Consider the following 23,553-nt stretch of genomic DNA (forward strand, 5'->3'; position numbering starts at 1 on the left):
GCATAGTATAAGTAAATCCAATCATCTTGACCAAACAGTTCAATTCAATTGGCCGATCTTCCAAATACTCCTGCCAGGTGGTGGGACGTTTTAACAAATGAAACTGTTCATCGTATTGAAACCAAAGCAGGCACATTTTGGATTCAGCCAGGAAATGTGGCTCTGTCAAAGAAGTCAGTTGCAACAAGATGAAAAATAAAATAAAATAAAAAAAATCTCCACACCAAGACCTATTCTTCACGGGGCTGTAAGACATCTTTCTTTGAGATAAGAGCTGTCGCTGCAGGGAGCACTTACAAATCACTTCCAGCACTCTTTTTTGTAACAGAGGCGTTGACCACCTGCTATCTCTGCGAACAGCTGGGTCTCACTCCCAGTGATCAGGTAATGTTCTGCACTTAATGCTCACATTTATGAAACATTCTCCCCCCACAGGCAATAACAGCACATGCTTTGGCATTTAAAAGCAGATAATAAAACTTTCCTTAAACGTAGCTCTCATCTTGAAGTGCTTATTCGATGCCCTTGGAGGAGACAATTATCTACCCACACTTGCTATTACAGAGACTTTCTGAACACCAAAAAGGTCTGTACATCATGATTTCACACAAATGTCACACTCTAAATGGATTCTCAAATGGACACCCTGCAATATTAAAATGTTGTACAAAATCCATCCTAGACCACTTAGACCACAAAGAAAGATTACTACTTGTATATTAAATATGGTAAGACAAGTGGAACATTGTAAAGACTCATTCATCCAAGAAACATTAAAATGTGTTTATGATTTTGGATTTCATAAATGCATTGTTCAGTTTCTGTTTCTGGGGTTGAGAAATGACGGTGAGGGTTAAGGAAAGAAATGGAATTCACCCTAGATCTGAATGATGAACTGTTTGGGCTCAGGAGCGGGACATCAGCCATTGATGGGTTTACTACATGGCATAAGCAACAGTCATTAACAGAGGTGGGTAGAGTAGCCAAAAATTGTACTCAAGTAAAAGCACTGTTACTTCAGAATTATATGTCTTAAGTAGAAATAAAAAGTAGTGATTTAAATAAAAGTGAAAAAGTACTCGGTGAAAAAAACTACTCAAGTACTGAGTAGCTGTTGACTAATGTCTGTTTTATTTTTTAACATAAACAAGTTCATCCAATAAATGAAATAATAATAATAAATCAAGTACTTTAATAAAGAATGAAATAAATAAAATTATTATTTTATTATTAATTATTATTATTAATATTTAACAAAGAATCACTCAGTGATGTCACTACATTTTTTGCTGGTTTCATTTGGAGCTCATCCTACAGCAGTAGCAGTGGCATCAGCTGCAGATATAAGATTGAGGAGATGGCATGCATTCTTTTCGTGCCTTGGAAGTTGGTACTCAACACCCAGGAAAGCAGACACAGCTTTAGGGGCTTTTCACACTGCACACTCTGTCTCGAGACAAAGTGCATTCAGCTCAAAAGTCCGACATGTGAACACAAGTGAGTTGGGTTTTGGCCCCAGACTTGATCCCACCCGGAGGGCTGCACCTTGTCCCGGGGAACTCAACGTGGGGGCTGAGCTTCTTGCCTCAGGCAACTCGATGCTAGATGCCGGAACTATGTTTAGAGCGCGACACAAATACAAACATGATAAATTCGGGGCATTAAAGCGTCTGATCCCTGTCTGGTCAGACATCATCGTTCAGAAACAACTTTGCAAACTCCCAGAACACTCGCAGAGGTGTGCTGTTGCAGCTGCGGGAGACTGGTGCTGGGGAACAGGAGCACAGCACAGCGGTCCAGGACTCGTTATATGTGCAGGTGTTTGATAACTCATGTGTTTTTGCCTTTATTAGGTTAAATAACGTCCGATTTTATTGACAGACAGATTTACTAAAATTAATAATGTTAGGCTGTAACTATTGCTGTGGTCTCGTAGCTGTTCTCCTAACGATGAGGAAAGACGCTGATTTTTCTGAAGTTACTGAAGATGGCCAGACTATTTCTTTTACGTATGGATGTGTACTTCACTGACTACAATCTTCTTGATCGTGGGTAATTTCTGTCGCTTTGTTCAACTTGTTGTGCAAGCAACATGGATAAATCGAGATAGTCCGTATTACGCAGCTTTTGGCTGAGAAACGCCACATCCTGTTCCATGGCAGAGGTCCATCATCAGTTATTATCTGAGGTGACAATGACTCGTAGGTTAATAAGTGGCAGAGAAATAAGGTGGTCAGGCAAATAGGTTCGGGCTCGTGTCACGCGGCTGATGACGGCTTCCGTCAGACGTGCTCCGTCGTGGGTCACAAACCAGCTATTTTGCGCTGAGCACTGCCAGTTGAGAAGGAAAAAAAGGAATTTGTCTGAGGCGCAGAGGTGCACAGTAGTTAAATCTCCATTTGTATAGGCAAACACAGAAGACACTGCAAACTGTAGCTGTACTGTTTTAAAAGTGAACATGCTTTTTATGTGAGGCCGGGGTGTTCCTCTTCTTTTGTATCTGCATGGTCTGCATTGCTGAGTGACATTTTTTATCTGTTTCATCTGAAAACAACTCAGTCACGCCGAGTTTGGATATGATCACAGGACGAAACTGCACGGCTACAGCTAGTTTGATTGTATTCACTTCATTAGGTTGCACAAACAAGGCTTCTCTCACGCACTCATGCATTTCAAGTGAGTTGATTTGTCGATAAACTCAGTGTTCATTGGTTGCAGCTGATCCAATGAAAACCATCTAGTCAGTACAGGACCACCACTGAAGCGTTTGGTCATTGCTGCAGACGCAATGGTACACGCTGTTGTGAGAAACAAGAGTTCTGCTTATGCTGGGCCGAGCCCTGTTATTGCGCACCAGTGGGACTATCAAATCTTCATGTCTGGATAAACTCTCCCAGAGTCCTCTGTAGCGCCCAGTAAAAATATGAAGCTATGACTGGTCACTACATCAGAGAGTGATCCCTACATCAAGATGAGGTGGGTTGTGAGTCGGGAGTTATGCAGGTACAAATCTGACTGCAACTGATCAGTGGCAGTGACTATATCCTCTCTAGGCTACCACAAGTGATTTGTTGTTGTTATTTCAGCACTGGGATAATGAAGAATATCACTATTGACATGCTTGCTTATTGCTCTGTGGTTGGTTCCATGGATCCATTTCATTTACTGAATTATCAGGAATAACAAGTAACAGGTTCAGTTCGCTTCAGTTTGCTCAGAAATGTGTTCTTACTGTTTTATTATGTGTGAACTTCAGCACTTCAGACAGAACTCTGATTTGATTTATTTTTCAATCATTTGGGGATTCTCAAACAACACAGCAATTTTCTCCCCGGCGCTCAAACCTGAGGTATATGTTAATGTTTGCAGCAGCACCTATTTGAGTTTACAAAAAATACAATACTGAATACCAACTGAAGAAGGAGTCGTATCGAGACCAAATGTCTTGTGCGACTCCTGAGGCAGTTGCAAGGTACCGTCTGGCTCGAAGGGCTGCCGCTTCGGCTATTGCTGAGGCCAAGCAGCGGGTGTTGGAGAGTCCATGGAGGAAGACTTTTGATCGGCACCAAGGCGCTTCTGGAAAACGGTCAAGCACCTCAGGAGGGGGAGGCAGCGGAACATTCAAGCTGTTTTCAGCAAGGATGGTTTGCTGCTGACTTCAAGAGAGGATGGAATTGGCCGTTGGAAAGAGTACTTTGAGGAACTCCTGAATCCAGACATTCCGCCCTCTGTAAGGGAGACAGAGCTGGAGGCTGATGGGCAGTCTTCGTTAATTTCTCGGTCTGAAGTCACTGTGGTAGTCAAAAAACTGCACTGTGGCAAGGCTGCGGGAGTTGACGAGACTCGTCCTGAAATGCTGAAAGCTCTGGGTGTTGATGGGTTGTCTTGGTTGACACGCCTCTTCAACATTGCGTGGAGGTCTGGGTCGGTACCGGAAGAGTGGCAGACGGGGGTGGTGGTCCCTCTATTTAAAAAGGGGGACCAGAGGGTGTGTGCAAATTACAGAGGCATCACACTCCTCAGCCTCCCTGGTAAGGTCTACTCCAAGGGTGGGCAATCCGGTCCTCAAAGGGCCGTGGTGGTGCAGGTTTTTCTTCCAACCAAACAAGCTCACACAGTTTGACCAATGAAGTGGAGGTGACTGACTGAGTGATTGTACCCCTAAAACACCTGGTGAAAAAGTGTCCTCTTGATTGGTTGGAACAAAAACCTGCACCCACTGCGGCCCTTTGTGGAACAGTTTGCCCACCCCTGGTCTACTCTAAGGTGCTGGAAAGGAGGGTCCGATTGATAGTCGAACCTCGGATTCAAGAGGAACAATGCAGGTTCCGTCCTGGCCGTGGAACTACGAACCAACTCTTTACTCTTGCGACTGTTCATGAGGGTTCCTGGGAGTATGACCAACCCGTCTACATGTGCTTGGAGAAGGCGTATGACCAGGTGCCCAGGGATCGGTTGTGGGAGGTGCTTCGGGAGTATGGGGTGAGTGGTTCTCTACTGAGGGCTGTTCAGTCCCTGTATTCCCGGGGCGGGAGTTGTGTTCGTACACATGGATGCAAGTCCGATGTATTCCCAGTGAGGGTTGGTCTTCGTCAGGGTTGTGCTTTGTCTCCAATCCTGTTCTTGATCTACATGGACAGGATTTCGAGGCGCAGCTCTGGTGAGGAGGGTTTGCAGTTTGGTGGCCTGATGATCCAGTCTCTACTCTTTGCAGATGATTTGGTTCTGATGGCTTCATCATCGCGTGACCTACAGCTCACGCTGGATCGGTTTGTGTCTGAGTGTGAAGCGGCTGGGATGAGGATCGGCACCTCTAAGTCCGAGACCATGGTTCTCAACCGGAAACAGATGGATTGCTCTCTCCAGGTAGGGACTGAGATCTTGCCTCAAGTGGAGAAGTTTAAGTATCTCGGGGTGTTGTTCTCATGTGAGGGGATTAGGGATTTGGAGATTGGTTGGCGAATTGGGGCAGCAGGGGCGGTATTGCAATCCCTTTGCCGCACTGTTGTCCATAAGAGAGAGCTGAGCCAGAAGGCAAAGCTCTCTATATACCGATCAATCTTCGTCCCGACCCTCACCTACCTACCGAGCAGCAGAGCCGCCAAAAGCAAATATTCTTAAACTACCAAATGCCTTTAAGAAGGATCCCAAACCAAACATAAACCCCATTATAATGACCCTCTAGTGATGTCTTCATCCTCAAATTGAGGCTTGGGTTTGTGGGATCTGCCCAAACGATCCCCACCAAGGCATAGGGTCCCCACAAGGAAGTGTTTTGTCTTTAGTATTGGACACCAGGTAGACACAGACACACAAATACACAAATTGAGTCGAGGTGTGGGGGAACACCTATCCAAGTAATACACGACCGCTGCTTCTTTTACAGAAGAAGGCTATTAGAATAAGGTTACAGATTACGGAGCACATACCAATAAACCGTAAAAGCAAGAGCACTGTAGCAACCTGAGCTACCAGAGTGACGAACAAACGCTTAGAGTCGGAAATGGGCTGCTACTGGAACATCTGCAAAGACTGCTTAAAATTCACTTTCAGCTCAGATATTTTCCGCAGTGATTCATCTCAACTACCAATGTGTGTGGCGATGGGAATTCTAACTCTAAAATGAAAACTATTCTAAAATGTGATGTTGTGTCGTGAAGATGTGTTTAATTTAGTAGATGAGAGCAACATTTAATCGTTTTATTTTAATTGAATTTAATATAACAGTTTGCTCTCCAGACAACACGGAACCTCTGTAAGTGCAGGAGTTCCTGGTCCACTGATCACACTGATGCACAAGACACAAGACACAACAACAACAAACACGGAGGAATCCATCATTAGTGTCACTAATATACCAAATTCATTCAAATTGAAAAATGTGGCTTCTTGCGGAAAACATTTGTACACGATTCAAATGTGATTCTTTTTTTTTTTTTTTTTTTTTTGCCATGCTCGTACTCGTGAAATATTTGGTCATGACAGCAACCAATACCTACTACAGTGCTGCCTCGCTACATTACGCAGATTCAGCGAATCGTGGGTTTTTATGGGGCTGTCAATACTTGTGCAAATGAGGGTGGTTGCCGGCTCTCATGCCACACTGGCCCTTTCTCATGTGACAAATCCACGTCCTGATGTGTGTCACTGTGGTGGACTTCGCTGCGCTTGTAATCAGTGATGGTACATTTTTTTACGGAGCACTGCACAGCACTGAGTGTCCATCTGACATGAAATCAGCCCATGAAAAGTGATGCAAATAGGACGTTATTCACATTTTACTGTAAAGGAGATCCACCTGTGCATTTGCCCAGATGAGATTGCAGACGCCTTCCATCAGCTGATTTCTGACATGCTACTCTCCTGGTTTGGCAAGAGACAAAATGAGGTTCTAACACGTCAACAGCAATATTATTGGTATCACTTTTCCCGACCCGTCAGCAACTTTCCACACCAAGATCACCTCTGAAGCCCAGGACATCATACAGTATCCTCCTCTGCAGAGTGGTCTTCCCTTCAAGTAGAACATTTGGACTTCCAAAGGCTAAATCTGTCACAACCTCTTCCGCTGACGTCACCCCCCAACCCACCTCGTCACATTCACACCTGCCTCCAATCTTCTGACGGCATAAAGACCGGACCAACCTGCCAGTCCTCGCCTGTTCGTCAACCCTTCATGGTTGGTTCTCGAGCGGGATAGTTAGCTATTTATCTCTGCCTGCACATCGCATCGTCAGAGTCTTTTCAGTTTGTCTCCTCTGCCTCAGAGATTCTGCCTGCCTGCACCTCCTGAACCCCTACTCCACTGCCTGCACCTCCTGAACCCCTACTCCACTGCCTGCACCTCCTGCACCATCACCGCACGGCCAGCCGGATTCCTGGATCCTCAACAACCACTAGTCCAGGATCTCCTCCACAGAATCAGAAGAACCTTCCTACTCAGCACGATTAAATAACAATCTTCTGATCCCCAAACCTGCATTTGAGTCTCCTGCTTCAGTATTCGTTACAAAATCAAACTGAACTAAAACTCAACAAGCAATAACACTGTTTGAGTTTGATTGTGAAATTGTATTTTAAGCAGACATACCTACACTGCATTGCTTGATAGCTCCACCTTCAGTTGCCACTTGGTGCATTGGTGAAATTGCACTTCATAACGTTTAGGTATTGTAGATCAAGTGATAGTTTTTTTTTTTCTTTTTCTTCTTTTTTGGTTTGCAATGTTTTTTTATTGTTCCCTAAGGGGACAATTACTCACCTGTGAGTAAGAAGTGTCACAATCCTGGCAAATCCAACCATAACCAGTCTGTTTAGGTGACTTCTTCAGTGGAGGATCCAGGCATCCAAAGTGATAGCAGTGACAACATTGGTCGCACCTGCAGCACACAGAGAAGAAGGCAATGTCTTCAGTCCACATTTTAATAGGTCAATGCTTCAAGTCAAATAATTTGCCTATATTTGTAGTGCTCTGAATATTTTTCCTCATCCAAAACCTCAGAATTCAGTTTATAAGGCATGGTCAGAACACGCAGACGATGCTAATCACCAGCAGAATTGACAATGAACTGAAACCTTCTCAACCTCCCCAACAACCAAATGTCACCAAACACGCACTGCTGAAGCCATCAAATTAAGGACTGAATGGTAACAATGCCATTAAACGGAAGCGCTAAATGAACCATAATTATGAAAGCTGACTCATTATAAGTAAGCACAAGGCCTCGCCCACGCAAAGTTTATATTTATTATATGACATTTACATCAGGACTTTGGAATAAAAGATGTCATGGATAAAACAATGTTACAAAATGTAAAATTTGTACAGGAAAAGAAAATCACTGTTCAAAGGGGCAGATGTTGCAGGAGTACTGAGTTACATGTACTGACATAATTTAATTACACCGATTTCATGTCTCTATCTCTAGGGCCACAACCTTCAGAAAAAGCAATGACATGACTGCCCTGTTTTCCAACAGTCATCACTAACCAACAATAAAATTAAGTACAAAGTTGTACACGTGGAAACTTATTGTAAATATTGACATCAGAGCTTCAGCTACATTTCATTTTTTATGAGCAGAAAGCAATTGTTTCAATATTATAATTTAATGTGCCTGTGTTGTTCTTCAGCATACCGATCTGACCTCCCTTCACTGTCTCCACTGTAGTCAGATTTTCAAAGATGAATTGGAACCATCCTACACCAACTCTGCAGAGTCAAGCTGTATAAGGTAGATTACAGAGCAGATCTGAATGGACTGTTTGCTAAAGCAAGAGCACTGAAGTTACCACAGTTGTAGAGGGACGAATACTGCTGAGCATGTTTAGAGCCAGAAATGGACTTCTACTGGATCAAAGACAAAAAAGACTGTTTAAACTAACTCTTGATGGAGGAGCAGAGAAAGATGAGAGAGCTTCTACCAACCATATGCCATAACCACACAAATGTAGACTGCATTCGTGGGAGTGAAAATGTGGAACTCACTGAAAAAGGACATGAAAAACCTCAACAACATGAGGGTTTTCTACAAAATAGATCTGACACAGACACTTCTAGATTAAAAGAGACCTCAGAGATTAAACGTAGCAGAAGGTTAGCAACATTCAAAGGACTACAACAAACATGCCCTAATACACACACACAAACGCAAAACTGACAGTCTTTTCTTCTTTGTTTGTTCTTGATTGACAAGAACAAACAAAGAAGAAAAGACTGACAATAATACACAACTCAAATGAGGATCTAATACAGACACAAGCTGACACAAAGTTCCAGCCAGGGCAGGATTTATCACTGCCCTTCATTCAAAGTCATTGTTTCCTGAAGCCATAGTTTAATGTATGCACCCTGACCTCACAAGGTCAGCATCAGAATGGTTTATGAGTAATATGCTGTGATATTGCATGTTAGCAATGCTAATTTAAAAGTGGACCAGGGTGTCTTATGAAAACAACTGCTGATGAGAAAAACAGCTTGAACGGAAGCTGTCTCCTCTGTGTCAAATGCTTGAAAAACTACCATGAGCGTGATATGATCTATAGGATCACATGAAGAAACACATAATATGTGAAATCAGGACTTACTAGAACGTCACCTGGGGATGATTGTTGATGATCACCAACGTTGATAATCTCCACGTGCCATGGGAGTTGATCAGCAACACTGCTGAGTAAGCGGGTTCTTGAAATAAGAAGTGATCATTCTTTGCATTGGATTCACTGCAGTGCCTGAGTTGCTGCACTTGCTATGGATCAGATGAGCTGACTCTGGGGTGCAGTCTGACATGAGATGTTACAAAATGCAATATCCCATCTCTATTACATACCTACATACATTTGTCCTCCAGTAGAGGGTCACGGGGGGGGGGAGCTGTGCCAATCATGGGTGTGAAAATGTGTTACTTTACAAGTTTCATTTATCAGCTAACAACATGAGCCTCGATGTCTTCAACATAAATGTCAAGAAATGGACCAGGTACACATTAGGCTTGCACGATTCAGGGGAAAATATGAATCACGATTTTTTTAGCTAAGAATTGATATCGCGATTCTCTGCCATGAATTTTTTCCCCCATGAAATACGTAGTGTATTGCACACATAAACCATGACAAAACAAAGTTGCATCACCCGGCATATGACGTTTGAGGTGCTGATATAGAGTTGTGGTAGGGATGCTCTGATCAGGAGACCGATCACATGGATTGACAATGAATTTGTAATCAAAATGATGAGACCTTCTGTGTCGAAGATGTGAAAACATGAACCATTTTAATTCAGAAAGGTTTTATTATACCTTTTCTAGAAGGCAAAAAAGACTTGCAGAATGCAGTAACTATTATATCAAAAGGACACAAGTGAAAAACATTTAATTTGATGTGAGACGTGACAGGTGACTCTCTAGAGCAGACCTGGGCAAAGTGCGGCCCGGGGGCCAAATGCGGCCCTTTGACTGTATTTATGTGGCCCTCCTGGAGTCAGAGCAAAACTATAAAACTGACATTGTTGTTGTCTCTGACATTTTGTCTTATGGATTGTTTTTTGTTTATTATGAAGTAACTGAAACATAACTTTCTTGTTTAATTATTTTTCTAAATCTTTTCCGTTGGCTATTTTAGGAGTATTTCTTGTCCCTTAAAATACATCAGAATTGAAAGTAAATTTTGAAATGTATGAGCCACATTGACAATCTTTAAATGGAATGTGGTTTAAATTAAATAAAACACAACAAACCAACAGTTTCTATTCATTTTTACAGTGTAGATTCATAATCACTCTTGTGTTTGACGGCCCTTCTCAACGGTCACAATATATAACCCGGCCCCTTGGGAAATTTAATTGCCCACCTCTGCTCTAGAGACTGTGCTGTGTCTGTGAAAGAGTGACATACTGTAGCGGGACTCAGAGACAGAGGGCACTGCATTGATGAAAGTTTCCACTTCAGTTTCAGATACAGGTGGCTGACGAACACAGCACATGACTCCAAAACGGTGACAGATCCGGTCGATTCTGTCTCCGTGTAAACGACACCTGAGAAAGGCTGCTCATCTAGCTCGGTGAAATTAATGATTATTTGTTTGGCAATTAGCTTAACGTTCGGAATGTCACTCTGGGATCAGCGGGTGTTGCCAAGCATCAGCTTCGCTAACAGCTGCTGAGAAACCAGCGCTCTCGCTTCCATGACCCCAGAACATTCTCCCTGCTCCGTCCTTTGTTTCGTAACGTGTTTGGGGGGCTGAGTCTCCTCACTAGTTCCCGGTTTGTCATCCATATTCCTTCACTTTCTATCCTGCCACCGACCGAACGTTCACGTCACCAGTGAAACGCGTGACTACAAGGCACTTCGTCATTGGTTGAAGGAGAAGTCACGAGCATTGTGGGAACTCAGACAGTAGTAGCTTGCAGCGCCGCTTGGGAGCGTAAAACTCACAAAGAAAAGTTGCATTTGTGAGGCAAATCCAGTCGGTTTGTAATGTGAATCGAAATTCAATTAAATCAAACACAAGGGTGAATCGAAATCGCGATTTTTTAACGATTTATCGTGCAGGCCTAGTACACACACAGACACTTACAAACTGAGCTGCAAAAATATGTAAAATCAATGTGGATCTCTGACTGGCGTACTCACTGAAATTTCTTCTATAAGCACCAATCTCTCAACACAGTAAGAAGGTTAACAATGTGGTAAAGTTTAGTAATACCTTTGAGACAACAGAAAGAAATACGAAGAGCAGAACTATATTTTCCATTCTCTGTGGTGAATGTCTTTGTCTGAGGTGGAGGTAGCTTGGAGACTGAAAAATCTTCGCATCAAGGATTAAAACAAAGAAATACAATCTGAGAAATTCACAATAAGTGCAGCCAAAAGGGCAGAACGCTTAAACATAATTCAAGGTCCACTGGAATTTTGAAGAACAACATAACTGGAAACAATCCTCAAGTTTAGCTGAATATGTTGATTTTATTTTGTTTTGAGTTTTTTTTTTTCTTTTTGCAGCAGCATTTGTTTACATTAAAACATTGTAATAAAATAAGTCTAGAAAGAGACATAATCCAACGTCTGGCCACTGAATATTCATTGTCTGTTCCAACACAGCCCTCTGAGCCCAAGTTCAACAAGGTCCTTGATGTTATCAAAGCAATTTAGCCCAGCTTTAATCATGAGGAGAATTGAGCAGTGTCCTTTTGGAGGTGGACTAAATCCAATCACTCAAAACACTACATATTGATTGATGTAATCTTATTGGAGGTGATGGGCGAAAAGGACATGATTGATTGCTTTTGCCCGCCAAATGCACATTGCTCTGCTTGGTAATGTAGGTCCACTTCCTTCAGTGTTATTCCTCGTGTGACGTTGTCACAATCATGCTTATTATAGCCGACCAAGATCGCCACCGTTTTAGTGTGCGTGAGTTTTAGTCAGTTCATTAATGTCAAAATAATGTCTTGGCTTAGTAACACACAACATAAATATGAGGCTATTGCTGACTTACTGGAAATCAGTCTGTCAAATGCCACAAACATGAACGGAAAACTGCTCTTTTTAGTGTTGCATGTTTAGCATCCAAGGTACTAGCCCATTACACAAGCATCTGTATCAGGTCAACAAAAATCATGGTTGGTCTTTGGGTCCAAAGATTTCTTTAAGAATAAACACCAGAAGTACGATATTACTAAAGCATTCAAGAAGTGATGTGATGCTCTGCTCCACCTAAAATATCCGGCTGTTGTATGTCCTGGCACAACAGTATACACAGACTTTTAGTTTCACTAAAGACCTGGGGTCTTGTTCCTAAATATTCTGAATGCAAAGAGTTGGTCTGAAAAAGGAAAAGGCAGAACTCAAGAAAACATTCAGTGGAAAAGTCATCACTGAAATATAAAGCTGAAGAGTCAAGAGGGAAAATGCGTTAATGAATGTGCTCCTCAATTACAAACGCTACTCCAAAGATCTCATCAGCTGGTTATGAGGAGAGAATTGTCCCATTGGAAGCCAAAGCTAGTACCAGATGACATGGAAGTTGATGACACAGAGAACATAATCAAGTACAGAATTTTAGGATTTAGTGATGCACTCTGCACAGGGGAAGTGATGAAATTCAAGGCTCTCAAAGCAGCATGGCTAGCCACCATGAACGATCAGACTAGTGAGGTGTTGTTCTATGAACGACTCTTCAAAATGAACTGAAAACTATGAGTCATCTCACGGAGTGATTAGTTCACTTTTGCGAGCGCAGAAGCAGTTTCCTCACGTCACCGTCATTTTTATTTAATTTGGAAGGGCGCTACCGGAAGTGAGGGGCTTTCATTACTTCCCCTGACTAATAAACAATGCTTAATGGAGTGAATCGAACAATGGCGTCCCTCCACTTTGTCATTGGATTAATCGTTTCTAAAATTTGAGTGTATGAATAATGATCAAGAAGATACTCCAGACAAAGGAAATTAAAAACCTCAACAACATGAGGGTTGTCTAGAAAATAGATCTGACACAGAAACCGCAAGATTACTCTGGAGAAGAGACCTCAGACATAGCAGCAGTAGGTTAGCAACATTTAAAGGACTACAACAGGCGCACAAAACTGATTGACAAGAACAAACAAACAGAAAGGACTGACAATAATACACAACTCAAATGAGGACCTAATACAGACACAAGCTGACACATAGTTCCACCCAGCCACACTTCCAAAAAATGTGGGAATAAAGGGCAGGATTTATAACTGTCATTCATTCAGTCACTGCTTCCTGAAGCCATAGTTTATAATGTATGCATCCTTACCTCTAACACACAAGGTCAGCATCAGAATGGTTTATGAGTGACATGCTGCAATATCGCATGTTAGCAATGCTAATTTAAAAGTGGACAAGAGTGTATTATGAAAACAACTGCTGATGAGAAAAACAGCTAGAAGGAAACAGGTGTTTTGTTGTTTGCTTCTCTCTTTCCCTTCTCTTTCTAGCACAATCACAAGTTTCGTTCAATTCCCTTCCCGGCTCGATGAACTAATCGTTCAAAGTTTCGTTCAATTCCTTTCCCGGTTCAATGAACGATTAGTTCGTTCGATAGAACGATTCATTCAGATCTTTTGACCGGCTACGTCGCGCTCAACTCAGCCCCCGTACGATGAGCTCGTCTGCACTCCGTCCTTCGTCTTTATTGTCAACATCATTCATGCAGCTGCGTTCTCAGCTTACTTGCTCTGTGGCTGAGTTTTAGCTCATTTAGTGAACAATGTCACTGAAGTGGTCTGCCTGTAACTGGAACTGGTGCTTCGCAGTCATATAGCGTGCTAAGTCGGTGCGAGCAACCCGGGTACGATGCACCTTCTGCGGGGAGACGTCTCGAGCAACTCCCTATATGTGTGTGTGTATATATATATATATATATATATATATATATATATATATATATATATATATATACATAGAGAGAGAGAGGGAGAGAGAGAGAGAGGGGGCAGAGAACATAATTTTAAGCAGGATAGGAGGTCCCTAAGCAGAGGACAAAATGGTACATGGAGAGGACAGGACAAATACGCTCCAAACAGTGGATAACTAAATATAAATTATGTAAATTATGGAATCTGTCCACTTAGGTTCCTTGTTCTTTCTTCCACGGGTTTGTGGTAGATTTGTAAGCTAACCAACCAAATCACGTGATGAAGTGATATAAGTTAGTTCAGTGCATCATACGCATATGCATAGTCATGATCTTGAACTGTTGTGTATGCATGAACAACACACACTCACTAGATGAAATGAGTAACCGGGACTCCCGAATGCTGTAAAATCATGGCTCTGGAGTCTGTCATCACAGGCAGAGGCGGAAGTGAGAGACAGAACCGAGCCATGTTTCAGTAAATTAACCACATTCTGATTCCAGTGACACAGAGCATCAATGTTGCGATCTGCTCCATCGCTCAGGGTTATAGGTTTGTGTCCGGAGACACTCCAACGTCTGGTCCACCAAAGCAGAAGCTCCACTGAAGTTTGGTCAAATCAAGTTTAAGAGTGCAACAAGAAGCTCCTCTTTGACTGCAACTGTGATTTCAGTAGAACACTAAAATCGTATGGTAGCTGTAGATTATGCCATTCATCATTCAGATTATGTCTTACTTCAGATGATTTTATGGCTACTTTTTGTTGAACCAAGGACATCAGGTGCTGTTTGAAAACCACTCAACATCGAGTCAGACTTCATGGAGTCCTGTATACTGACTGTAATATCAGCTGCCCAAAATTCTGAAGTGTCCACTGTGTCCACAAGAACAATTCGGAGAAGAATGGTCAGCAGAAGTGGGAGTAAGTCACATGCGCAAGTCTCAAGCAAATCAAGCATTTTTGTTATAAAGTTATGTCAAGTCAAGTTATGTCTAGCACGACTGTTATCATTTTTTTATCTGATCGGTGTGCTGTGTGTCGCCTCTGAACCTCTGGCGCTCCATGATACTTTCAGGACACCACCAAATTCAGAACAAATCATGCCCTGCATGTATGCAGTATGTAACACCTACAGCAAGCTCTTGTCATGTTTCTTTGCGTCCAAAGGGAGTTTTTGACTAACAGCGCTGCTCCACAGTTCAGTTCCTGTAGCTGCGTGTCAGGGCATCTCAGGGATGCAGGGCCCGTTCATCACTGTTTACTGCATGCATTGGTGCCATCAGGTCACAGACTGTTGACAGTCAGGCCTAACCATACCAACCAACCAACCGCCATAACTTCATGGCCACGCTGCTTACATGGAAACCATGTTGTGACTAGCACGCACACGCAACCATGTTAGGCAGTAGTAGAAGTTCAGAGCAGAATATGAGGTCCCATCATTCTCAGCAACATAGTCAGTTATGGAGACTTCCCATGATACTCAGCAGCCCAGTGAATTGATCACAATTTGAACACTGCAATAAGGATGGATATGGGCCAACGATCTTAATGCCATCAAGATTGAGCATCATCAAAACAGTACAACAAAATTAGAGACGTTTTAATGACATTCAAGTGCTAAAATAAACTGTTTTCAGCCATTTCTCCACTGTTCCCCCACAGGGCGTCTCACCAAGCTCGGAAAAGCAGAGAAGTGAAGGTCCTGAACTTAAGGTCCTGAATGTCAATAAAATGCCTGTAATTTCATTGTTATCATTGTATTATATTTATTATGTTATTTCATATTGGAAGCATGGTGTGTATTTAGAACATTGCAGTTTGTCTTCATCATTGTCGGATAAGTGCTACTTTCTATCATTACGCTCTTTTACTGCTGCTACTTGTGTACAAACTATTTATTAATTTTTTAGTGCATGCTTGATTGTTTTTTTTGATATATTCTTTTGTACATTGTTTGCACCAAGGGAGTAGCGCTCAAATTTCGTTGTACACTGTACAAGGACAATAAAGGCTATTCTATTCTATTCTATCATTAGAGTCTTGACGTATACTCACACATTCATTCATTCAGCATGTATTCATGCAACTGCAACCATGTAACCACCTGTTTTGAAAGTTTTGTGAACAAATGTAATGTCATATTCCTCTCTTTTATTATTAGACAATACTAGCTTAGGTTCAACTGCATTTCATTTGTCTGACATTTCATGCATGTGTTTTTGCATTTTCATGGGAGGTAGACCCTTGTGTCTTATGTCCAATAGGAAAAAAAAAAACATTGTGTAGTTGTCATTATTAGTTTTTGTGCAAGTGTGTTTGAGATTGTGCTTGTTCTATTATTGTTTAGCTGTATTTACAGTTTTGCTTTGCAGATGAGCATACTTTTATATAGTACTACTATATTTTGAAATATTGTTGGGAGAAAGTTAATGTTTGTATTGTTAAAGAAATGTATATCATTTCTTCTGATTCCGATGTGTACAATTATATCAAGTCATATTGAATATTGTAGTAAGTTTAAAAAAAAAAATCTATATAGTGATTTCAAATTTTGGGCTTATTGCGTCAGAGAAGTGGCCTGATGTGACAAATCTCAAGAGCTCGTTTCCCATAAAAATCCATATTGCAATGATCAAACACTGACTGGTTGACTCGTCTGCAGAGCATGAAGAGAAGGTTCACTTCAAGTCACCACAACTGAGTCTACTGTTGAGAGTGATGGTGTCATATGTGTGACAGCATTCAATGGCTAAGCTTGTTCAATTAGCTTTATACAACTTATCGCCAGGGTTTCTCACTTTGCTGCACTCTATAAGCTGCATCGTTGTCTAAGCCATAGTGCCATGTAAATCTATCAATGCAACCAACGTAATGGGCACCCCTGTCATAGAACTAGGTAAATGGCAATCAAACAAAGTTGAAACACACTCAGCAAATCACACAGACAGTGACGAGTGACACAAATTGGGGTGTGGAGAAGGGTGCGTGAATGACAAATTGTGTCCATTCTGTTGTTTTTCATCCTTGACGTATGAAAATGTTCAATAACAAATTCACTGGCTTTATAAAAAGTTTATTAAAGCCTGACTTAAGCAGCCAAAGCCACATGCCAGAGTTGAGACATTTCACATATAACAGACATGACAAATCTCCATGGTTGACACTTATTTCAAAGATTACTGACAAATATAGCCTAATAAATAATGTACACAAGAACACATTGCCACATTCTAATTACCGTACAAATCTACAGATGCACTAAAAAGCAGTTCAGTCAAGGACCGAGGCTGTCTGACATTATACTGGATTTTCCAAGATGTGCAAAATTAAAATGCAGAATTTTACTTTACCCAAAAGGAAGCCCTTCACATCATGAATACAGACTGAAACCAAAGGTCAGAATCAATCACTTGTCAGGAGGCCTGACTGCGCAAAAAGCAGCCATGGATTTGACAGCAATGGGGCATTGAGGCAGACAGAGTACCAACAAACTGCCATGCCTGACAAACACATCAAACACAAATACAATCCACACAAGAAAAAAAAAAAAAAAAAATGCCATCTACAGTTGCAAAGACGATGGTTGACCAACGTAAAAATTATAATACTCCTAGATCAAGTACAGCCAAAAAAGAAAAAAAAAATCTATGAAAAAAAAATACAACAAACTACCTAAAAGATGTCTTTGTGCAACACAACAAATGGGTAGCAGTGGACATCAGAAAGTTCACAACAGACAAGTTTTGATAACTCAGTTTAGGACTGATTGGTGTCCATGGCTGTGAATAAAAGAAGGAATTGGGATCGAAGTGGCTCGTCATACACCATAGAATTCTGTAGGACTACCTCAGGAAAAAAAAAAACAACTGACAAAAGTTGAACCATATGTACATAAAAGGCAGAAGAAATGTCTTAATAATTTTAATAAGTTTAAATCAGCAGACCAATTCCAAAAGCACTCATCAAAGTTCAGATTGTGTTCAATTGTTCCAAAGTGTATCAGCTGACAGGCGACGTTGTTCTTCTGCCTGACCCCAGCATTCAATTAGCCCCTCTGGCCCTAAGCCAATGGCCATCTGTCGAGAGTGTATATGGCATGGTGAGGTGGCTGCCCTGGGTCTCACAACCTGTGCAATGCAAAGATAGAAAGAGTCAGGGCAGCACACCTAACATGCCCCAACAACCATTTTAAACTTGAACCAAGCCGAGAAAAAACAAACAAAAAAACGCGACACTATTAATACTTTAAGTGGCACGTAAAGATTAAGACGAGTAGGTTACAGAGTAAAAACAAAACAAAACAAATAACTATCATAGACCCTTTTGCACGGCCGACTGGAATAGAATTGGCTTGACCACAATGATATACACATGGCAGTAACATTTATCTTGAATGACCACAAGACACAACAGCATCAGTTCACCGAGTTGTCGTCTCCACTTATCACTTGATCATGATCTGGTCATGACTGGAAAGGTTGAATGCTGGCAAAAGATTATTTGGACTGTCCGACCCACGGTTGGTCTGTATTTGACCACATTCCTCATTTTCCAAGTCTGGTGGCTTGGGGCCTGTGCTGCCACAGTGTCATGTTGCTTCAGAGTAAAATGGGATTTCAAGTCAGCGTATACTGTCATACTTTTGAAAATGAACAGGATCCACTTAGTGTTTCGGCATCCAGGGTAAACAATCCGCTCAGCTGAAAAAAAAAAAAAAAAAGCCTTGCATCTTCACCGATTATGGGACACCATGTGAGATGCTTCAGGCATATGCCTCAGACTCAGGGGAAACTAGGGGTAAACCTAGACCATAAATTAACACCAATGTAGAAAGAATGCAATAATAATGTAATTACACACAGAAGAAGACATAAGGTGTAAAAAGAAAGAAGATACTCTAAATGCAGAACCTGACAAAGAGCCATTCACCATTGCTGTGTGCCCAGTAAACATGTATTTCAGACTGTACGGTTTAACCATAAATCACTAGCAGAGGCGATATGTTTGTATTTCCCAGTACTACAAAACAGCAAGTGGATAAATTCGTGCAACTGTGTTTAAGTAGTGCCAAGAAAAAAGGAAAAAAATTGTGGTTTTAATGGCTACAGATGGTTTATAACTGGGTATGTAATTGTAGGTTTTTGCACACGCATACATGTACTAATGCATTAACTGCTCTATGGATTGAAAATCAGGTGCAGTGTGGGAACTCATGCTGCCAACATCAGTGCCAGTCTCAATGCTAGCCATAAAAGTACAGCAGCTGGGGTGTTCACATAGAGTGATTGTCATCTGCATCTGGAACATCTACTTGTGTGAGATGTTGTGAGATGGAAAATAAACACTCATTTATAAGTGGACACAATTGTGTTGTTAATAACTGCTTTAACACACCTACCTCACAAGGTTCTCGTTGTCCTCTGTACCTTTACAGGTTGAGCAGTCAGTACTTGAGTCATCCACTTTAGTTTTTTTCTGGAGAGCAGGCTGCCGCTGACGGCGATCCCGTGGCACAGATTCCTATGGGAACAAGACTCGTTACAAATAAAGTCAACATGGACCGTGCTGCTTTGTCCAAAATACTTGTTCATGGAAAGAAAAATCATTTATATGATGTGAAAATGTCTTGAAGTGCGAAATAAGGCGAATTGATTTTGGTTTATCCTGCAATTCTTTGTCCTGACTTGCTTAATATTGTGATTCTGATTTATTCAGCTAAATAAAAAATTGAACAAATAAATAAAAGGAACATCACACTATCCCGTTGGTATCTGGTGAAAGGGGTGACCATGGAACTCTTTGTAAATATGCAAAGCAGTTCATGTTCAATAAAGAGGCGCCTTCTGGCAGTAATAATTTGGGGGCTAAAATGTTTCAGCGATTGAGAGCCTCGGAGAAACTAGGTGGGAGATTGATTAAATATCCAATAACCAACTACTTTCTCCACAGTGTTAACAGCCCCTGACAACCATTGATCGCATAGCTGGTGTAATGGGGAGTCTAAGTCACGCTCATCTACCACCACCTCATGTGACCTAAGTTAACAAAAAATATGAACAGGGGTCAACGAGAGATAAGTTATTTTCTGATCTAGCTTGAAATATGCCATAGAGCTCAGATATGATGTCAATGAATTTGAAAAATACATTCTAATGCCAAGAGAGCACAGCTTTTCGACTGGCAGCAAAAAGCTGCTCTAGGTACATACAAATAATCCTCATCAATTTGAGTCATTCAAATTTGCCAACTTGCCTACACAAAATATAGTCTGCATTGTTGCTCGCCTTGGGGCAGATTTCAAACTGTATTTAGTCCAAAACTGTGATCAAAAGACGACCACAGTTGTTGCTCAGATTAAAGTTACAGGTGTCTACAATCTGCTTGTGTGAAGCAGTAACTACATCCGGGTTCAACTTTGACCCTGGGCTTGTATTAATGCCCTGATGCTACCCATCGCAATTTTGCGACTTAAGGTGCACAAATTGTTAACACAGCGCCGCTTTATGGACCACATTGTAAGTTAACTAGCTCAAAATGTGTAAGTGCAAGAGTCTCACTGAATCAATTCATAAATGCCCACTCATTCACAGAGTGGATCAGATCAGATCAGAAAATGTTCACCAATGGTTCATACATGTGACAAAGTCTGAGTGTCGGGTATAATTTCCAGAGGGCAACATGAGAAATTTGCAAATTCAGATTTTTGGGTTTCTGAGAATAACAGTTTACACAGTGGTGAGAGGTCACAGTGAGATTTCAAGATTTGAGAAAATAAATGTGATAATTGTTTTACACTCGGATGCACGATCAAATCATGAGGTCCCTGAAAATTTCCACCCTTAACGTTAAGAGTGGACAGGATGCTTTTTATGACTCTGTGGTGGTGTCAGCCAGCTTCTCTACGGTGGTCAGCAAGGCATGATTCATTTCAGAGAATAGCGACTTGTCAAAAGGCCTCCTTCTTAAGCTAAAAACTCAAAAAACTCCATACAGGCTGTCCATGAGAGAAAAATATTAACCAAGCCCATATGCATCATGGACCTTCAGCAGCCAACGTCTTATTCATTATTAATAGTAAAAAAATAATAATAAAATATGAAAAGGGCTGTCAAAATGATTTAAAAACACACTCACTATAGTAAAGTCTTAACGCGGCTAATAACTTTGACACATAATCTGCTTGTCCATGTGTCCGTCCCACCCTTAGTGTGGAACTCAGGAAGACGACAGGTTGTGACAGGAGTTATAATGAGAGCGAGCGAGAGAGCGAGACGGTGTTTTGAATTTCAGGTTTATTTTTCAAGTAAACCTTTTTTTCTGAAGCGTTCCAGTACTGGATTTTCGATTGAAATCCGAAGCAAAAAAATCTCGAAATTTTTGTTCGAACTCCGATTCCGGGTCCAACAAGAAAAGTGGTCGGATTCCAGCAGTTCCTTCGCTATTGCAATGAAGTATCACTGCATTTGACAAGAAAGTATTGTGGAGCTGACCAGTTTTGTCACACATGCCACACATTGCCAGATCCGCCAAAGGACAGATCTCTGCAGAGAACATGCTAAGCGAAGAACGAGGCATTCTAACGTGCCTGTGCGGCATTCAAATAACAGTCAATGGAACTGTACTGTAACAGGGTACTTGTCCTTTCCATCTCAATCTAGCCATTACGGGCTCATTTTCATTCAGCCTATTTTTTTTTATGAAAAAAAAAAAAATTAATTCCATGACGTTAAATAAAGACAACAACAACAATAGAGATAACAACACTTTGTATTTTCAATTAACACCAGGGTACAAGTGTAACATAAAATCTTGTAGGAACGCAGTGAAAAACTCACATTGTCCTCAATCCAAACATGAACATGCTTTCAGAGTGTGTTCTCCATCATGGCTATCATGCCACTGTGGCACAATGCTGACCCCCAAGTCTGAGGATGTATCTGGAGGTGTCCCATTCGAAGTCACACTTAGGCCATAACACTTGGTTTTGAGGGCTCAGATTGAAGGTTAAGATGATGATCATGAGGGTTAAGGATTGAAGTTTAAGAAAGGAATTGGAATTCACTCATCCTTTGTGTTTTCAGAGAGCCTTTGGTGTAATCAAACGTGGGTAACATATTTTTGTGTTGCTAACAAACATATCAGTGTCCACTAGTCATTTTATTTAGTTTATTAAGGTATTTTTGGTGTAGTTATTGTACAGTGTTGCTATAGATTAGCGTTAACAGCGTTCAGAAACGTGCAGTCAAAAAAAAAAGGTTTATTATCTGGGTCAATCTGCGTAGCTGCTTCAGCCTTGCTGGATCCTGGCATTCCTCACTGGCTGAATGACGGAGTTCAATTCCTCATGTTTAATGTTTCTAGAGTACCATTTGCAAGTACTGCATATGGTTGACAGTGTTGTGCATATTGTCATGTATATTGGCTATGAATATTGTGTATCAAGGTTCAAGATACCTGCGCTACACTGTCAATTCTGCCATGTTGAAATGTCATTACTCGTTAGTCTGTGCAGTGACATATTCAACATTTAAACCATGTATAAAATACAACATATACGAGTATTACTTGCATGACGACAAAATAGGAGCAGAGGGGGCAACCGTAATGCAAAGCAGAGTGCAGTAACAAGGCTACTTGTAGACAGAGCAGTAGCTTCATGCTGATTGCACTCGATGTAAACAGCTTAAGTCGAATGGTGGGAGGGAACCATCGTGCAATAAGACACAAAAAAGTAACTGTAACAATGAGAGCACAAACAAAGTGCAACTAGTAGTGTAAGAGTGACAGTGTAACATGCTAATATGGGCACTAAAAACTGTCAAATTGTGCAAAAAAAGAGACTACGAAAAAACTATTGTAATGTCAACAGTGATGCAAAGTAAACAATTCCATGAACAGAAGACACTCCTGCATCAGGGAACAGTAACAACGTATACTTCTTGTGTCTTGTGCTGTTTCACCAGTGGCGTCGCCAAGAACAAATATTCTTAAACAACGCAATGTTATTTAAAGCAGATATGAGATTAAAATGTGGTTAGATTATTTACAAATACTGAAATTAATTCAATTATTTTTGTAACCACTTGACAGCACTACTAACACTGAGAAAAAAATTCAGATACACTCCACATAGAAACACTTCTGCCCTGTATGCCCGGCCATGTAATTATGAAATAAGATTCATTGATGCATTCATCCATATAAATAATTATTTTTAAATTTAACTATTGAACTGGAAAAAGAAAAAAAAATATCACTGTGGAACAATGAAAAAAATATATCAATCCAACCCTGGTCATAGTGTTAAAGGGCACCTCCATCCCCAAACTACGACAAACAGGGCTTCGCTTTCTGGGTTCCACGTTAATATAGAGCACATTGGATCACACTGAAATGTGAAGCAAAGTGGATCTGGGAAATTTTCAAAGTATGCATGCTTGGACACACTTCACGCTAAAGCGACAACATGAGAACAGAGCAGAGATCAAATAAAGAGCAAACCTTCAACATCCATCCATCCATGGATATTTTCGGATTCTATGAGAGCCAGTTTACTGACTTATTCCAGAGAGTAACTGCGGGCTCGGAAGACAAAAGGGACAAGCCGGTGTACAACACCCCATCCCAGCAGAGTGGAGGAGACCCAGAGAATACAAGGCCGGAGC

The 23,553-nt window shown here is 41.2% G+C and overlaps 1 protein-coding gene across 5 annotated transcripts in view; it reads right to left on the reverse strand.

Annotated features, from left to right (window-relative positions):
• phf14 (PHD finger protein 14) overlaps window positions 1–23,553 on the reverse strand; it is a 62,680-nt gene that overhangs the window by 10,406 nt on the left and 28,721 nt on the right. For 2 of the 5 annotated variants that reach the window (XM_053863385.1, XM_053863384.1), the window contains exons 16-17: window positions 19,287–19,408; window positions 7,262–7,379 (exon numbers count right to left, since the gene is read on the reverse strand). In XM_053863385.1, the coding sequence (XP_053719360.1) occupies window positions 7,262–7,379; window positions 19,287–19,408 (240 nt within the window). Of the gene's footprint in view, window positions 1–7,261; window positions 7,380–16,520; window positions 18,692–19,286; window positions 19,409–23,553 lie in introns of those variants that run through there. The other 3 variants (XM_053863386.1, XM_053863388.1, XM_053863387.1) reach the window with 3 other exon arrangements.

Source organism: Synchiropus splendidus, chromosome 4, assembly GCF_027744825.2.
Source record: "Synchiropus splendidus isolate RoL2022-P1 chromosome 4, RoL_Sspl_1.0, whole genome shotgun sequence".
NCBI classification, from domain to species: domain Eukaryota; kingdom Metazoa; phylum Chordata; class Actinopteri; order Syngnathiformes; family Callionymidae; genus Synchiropus; species Synchiropus splendidus.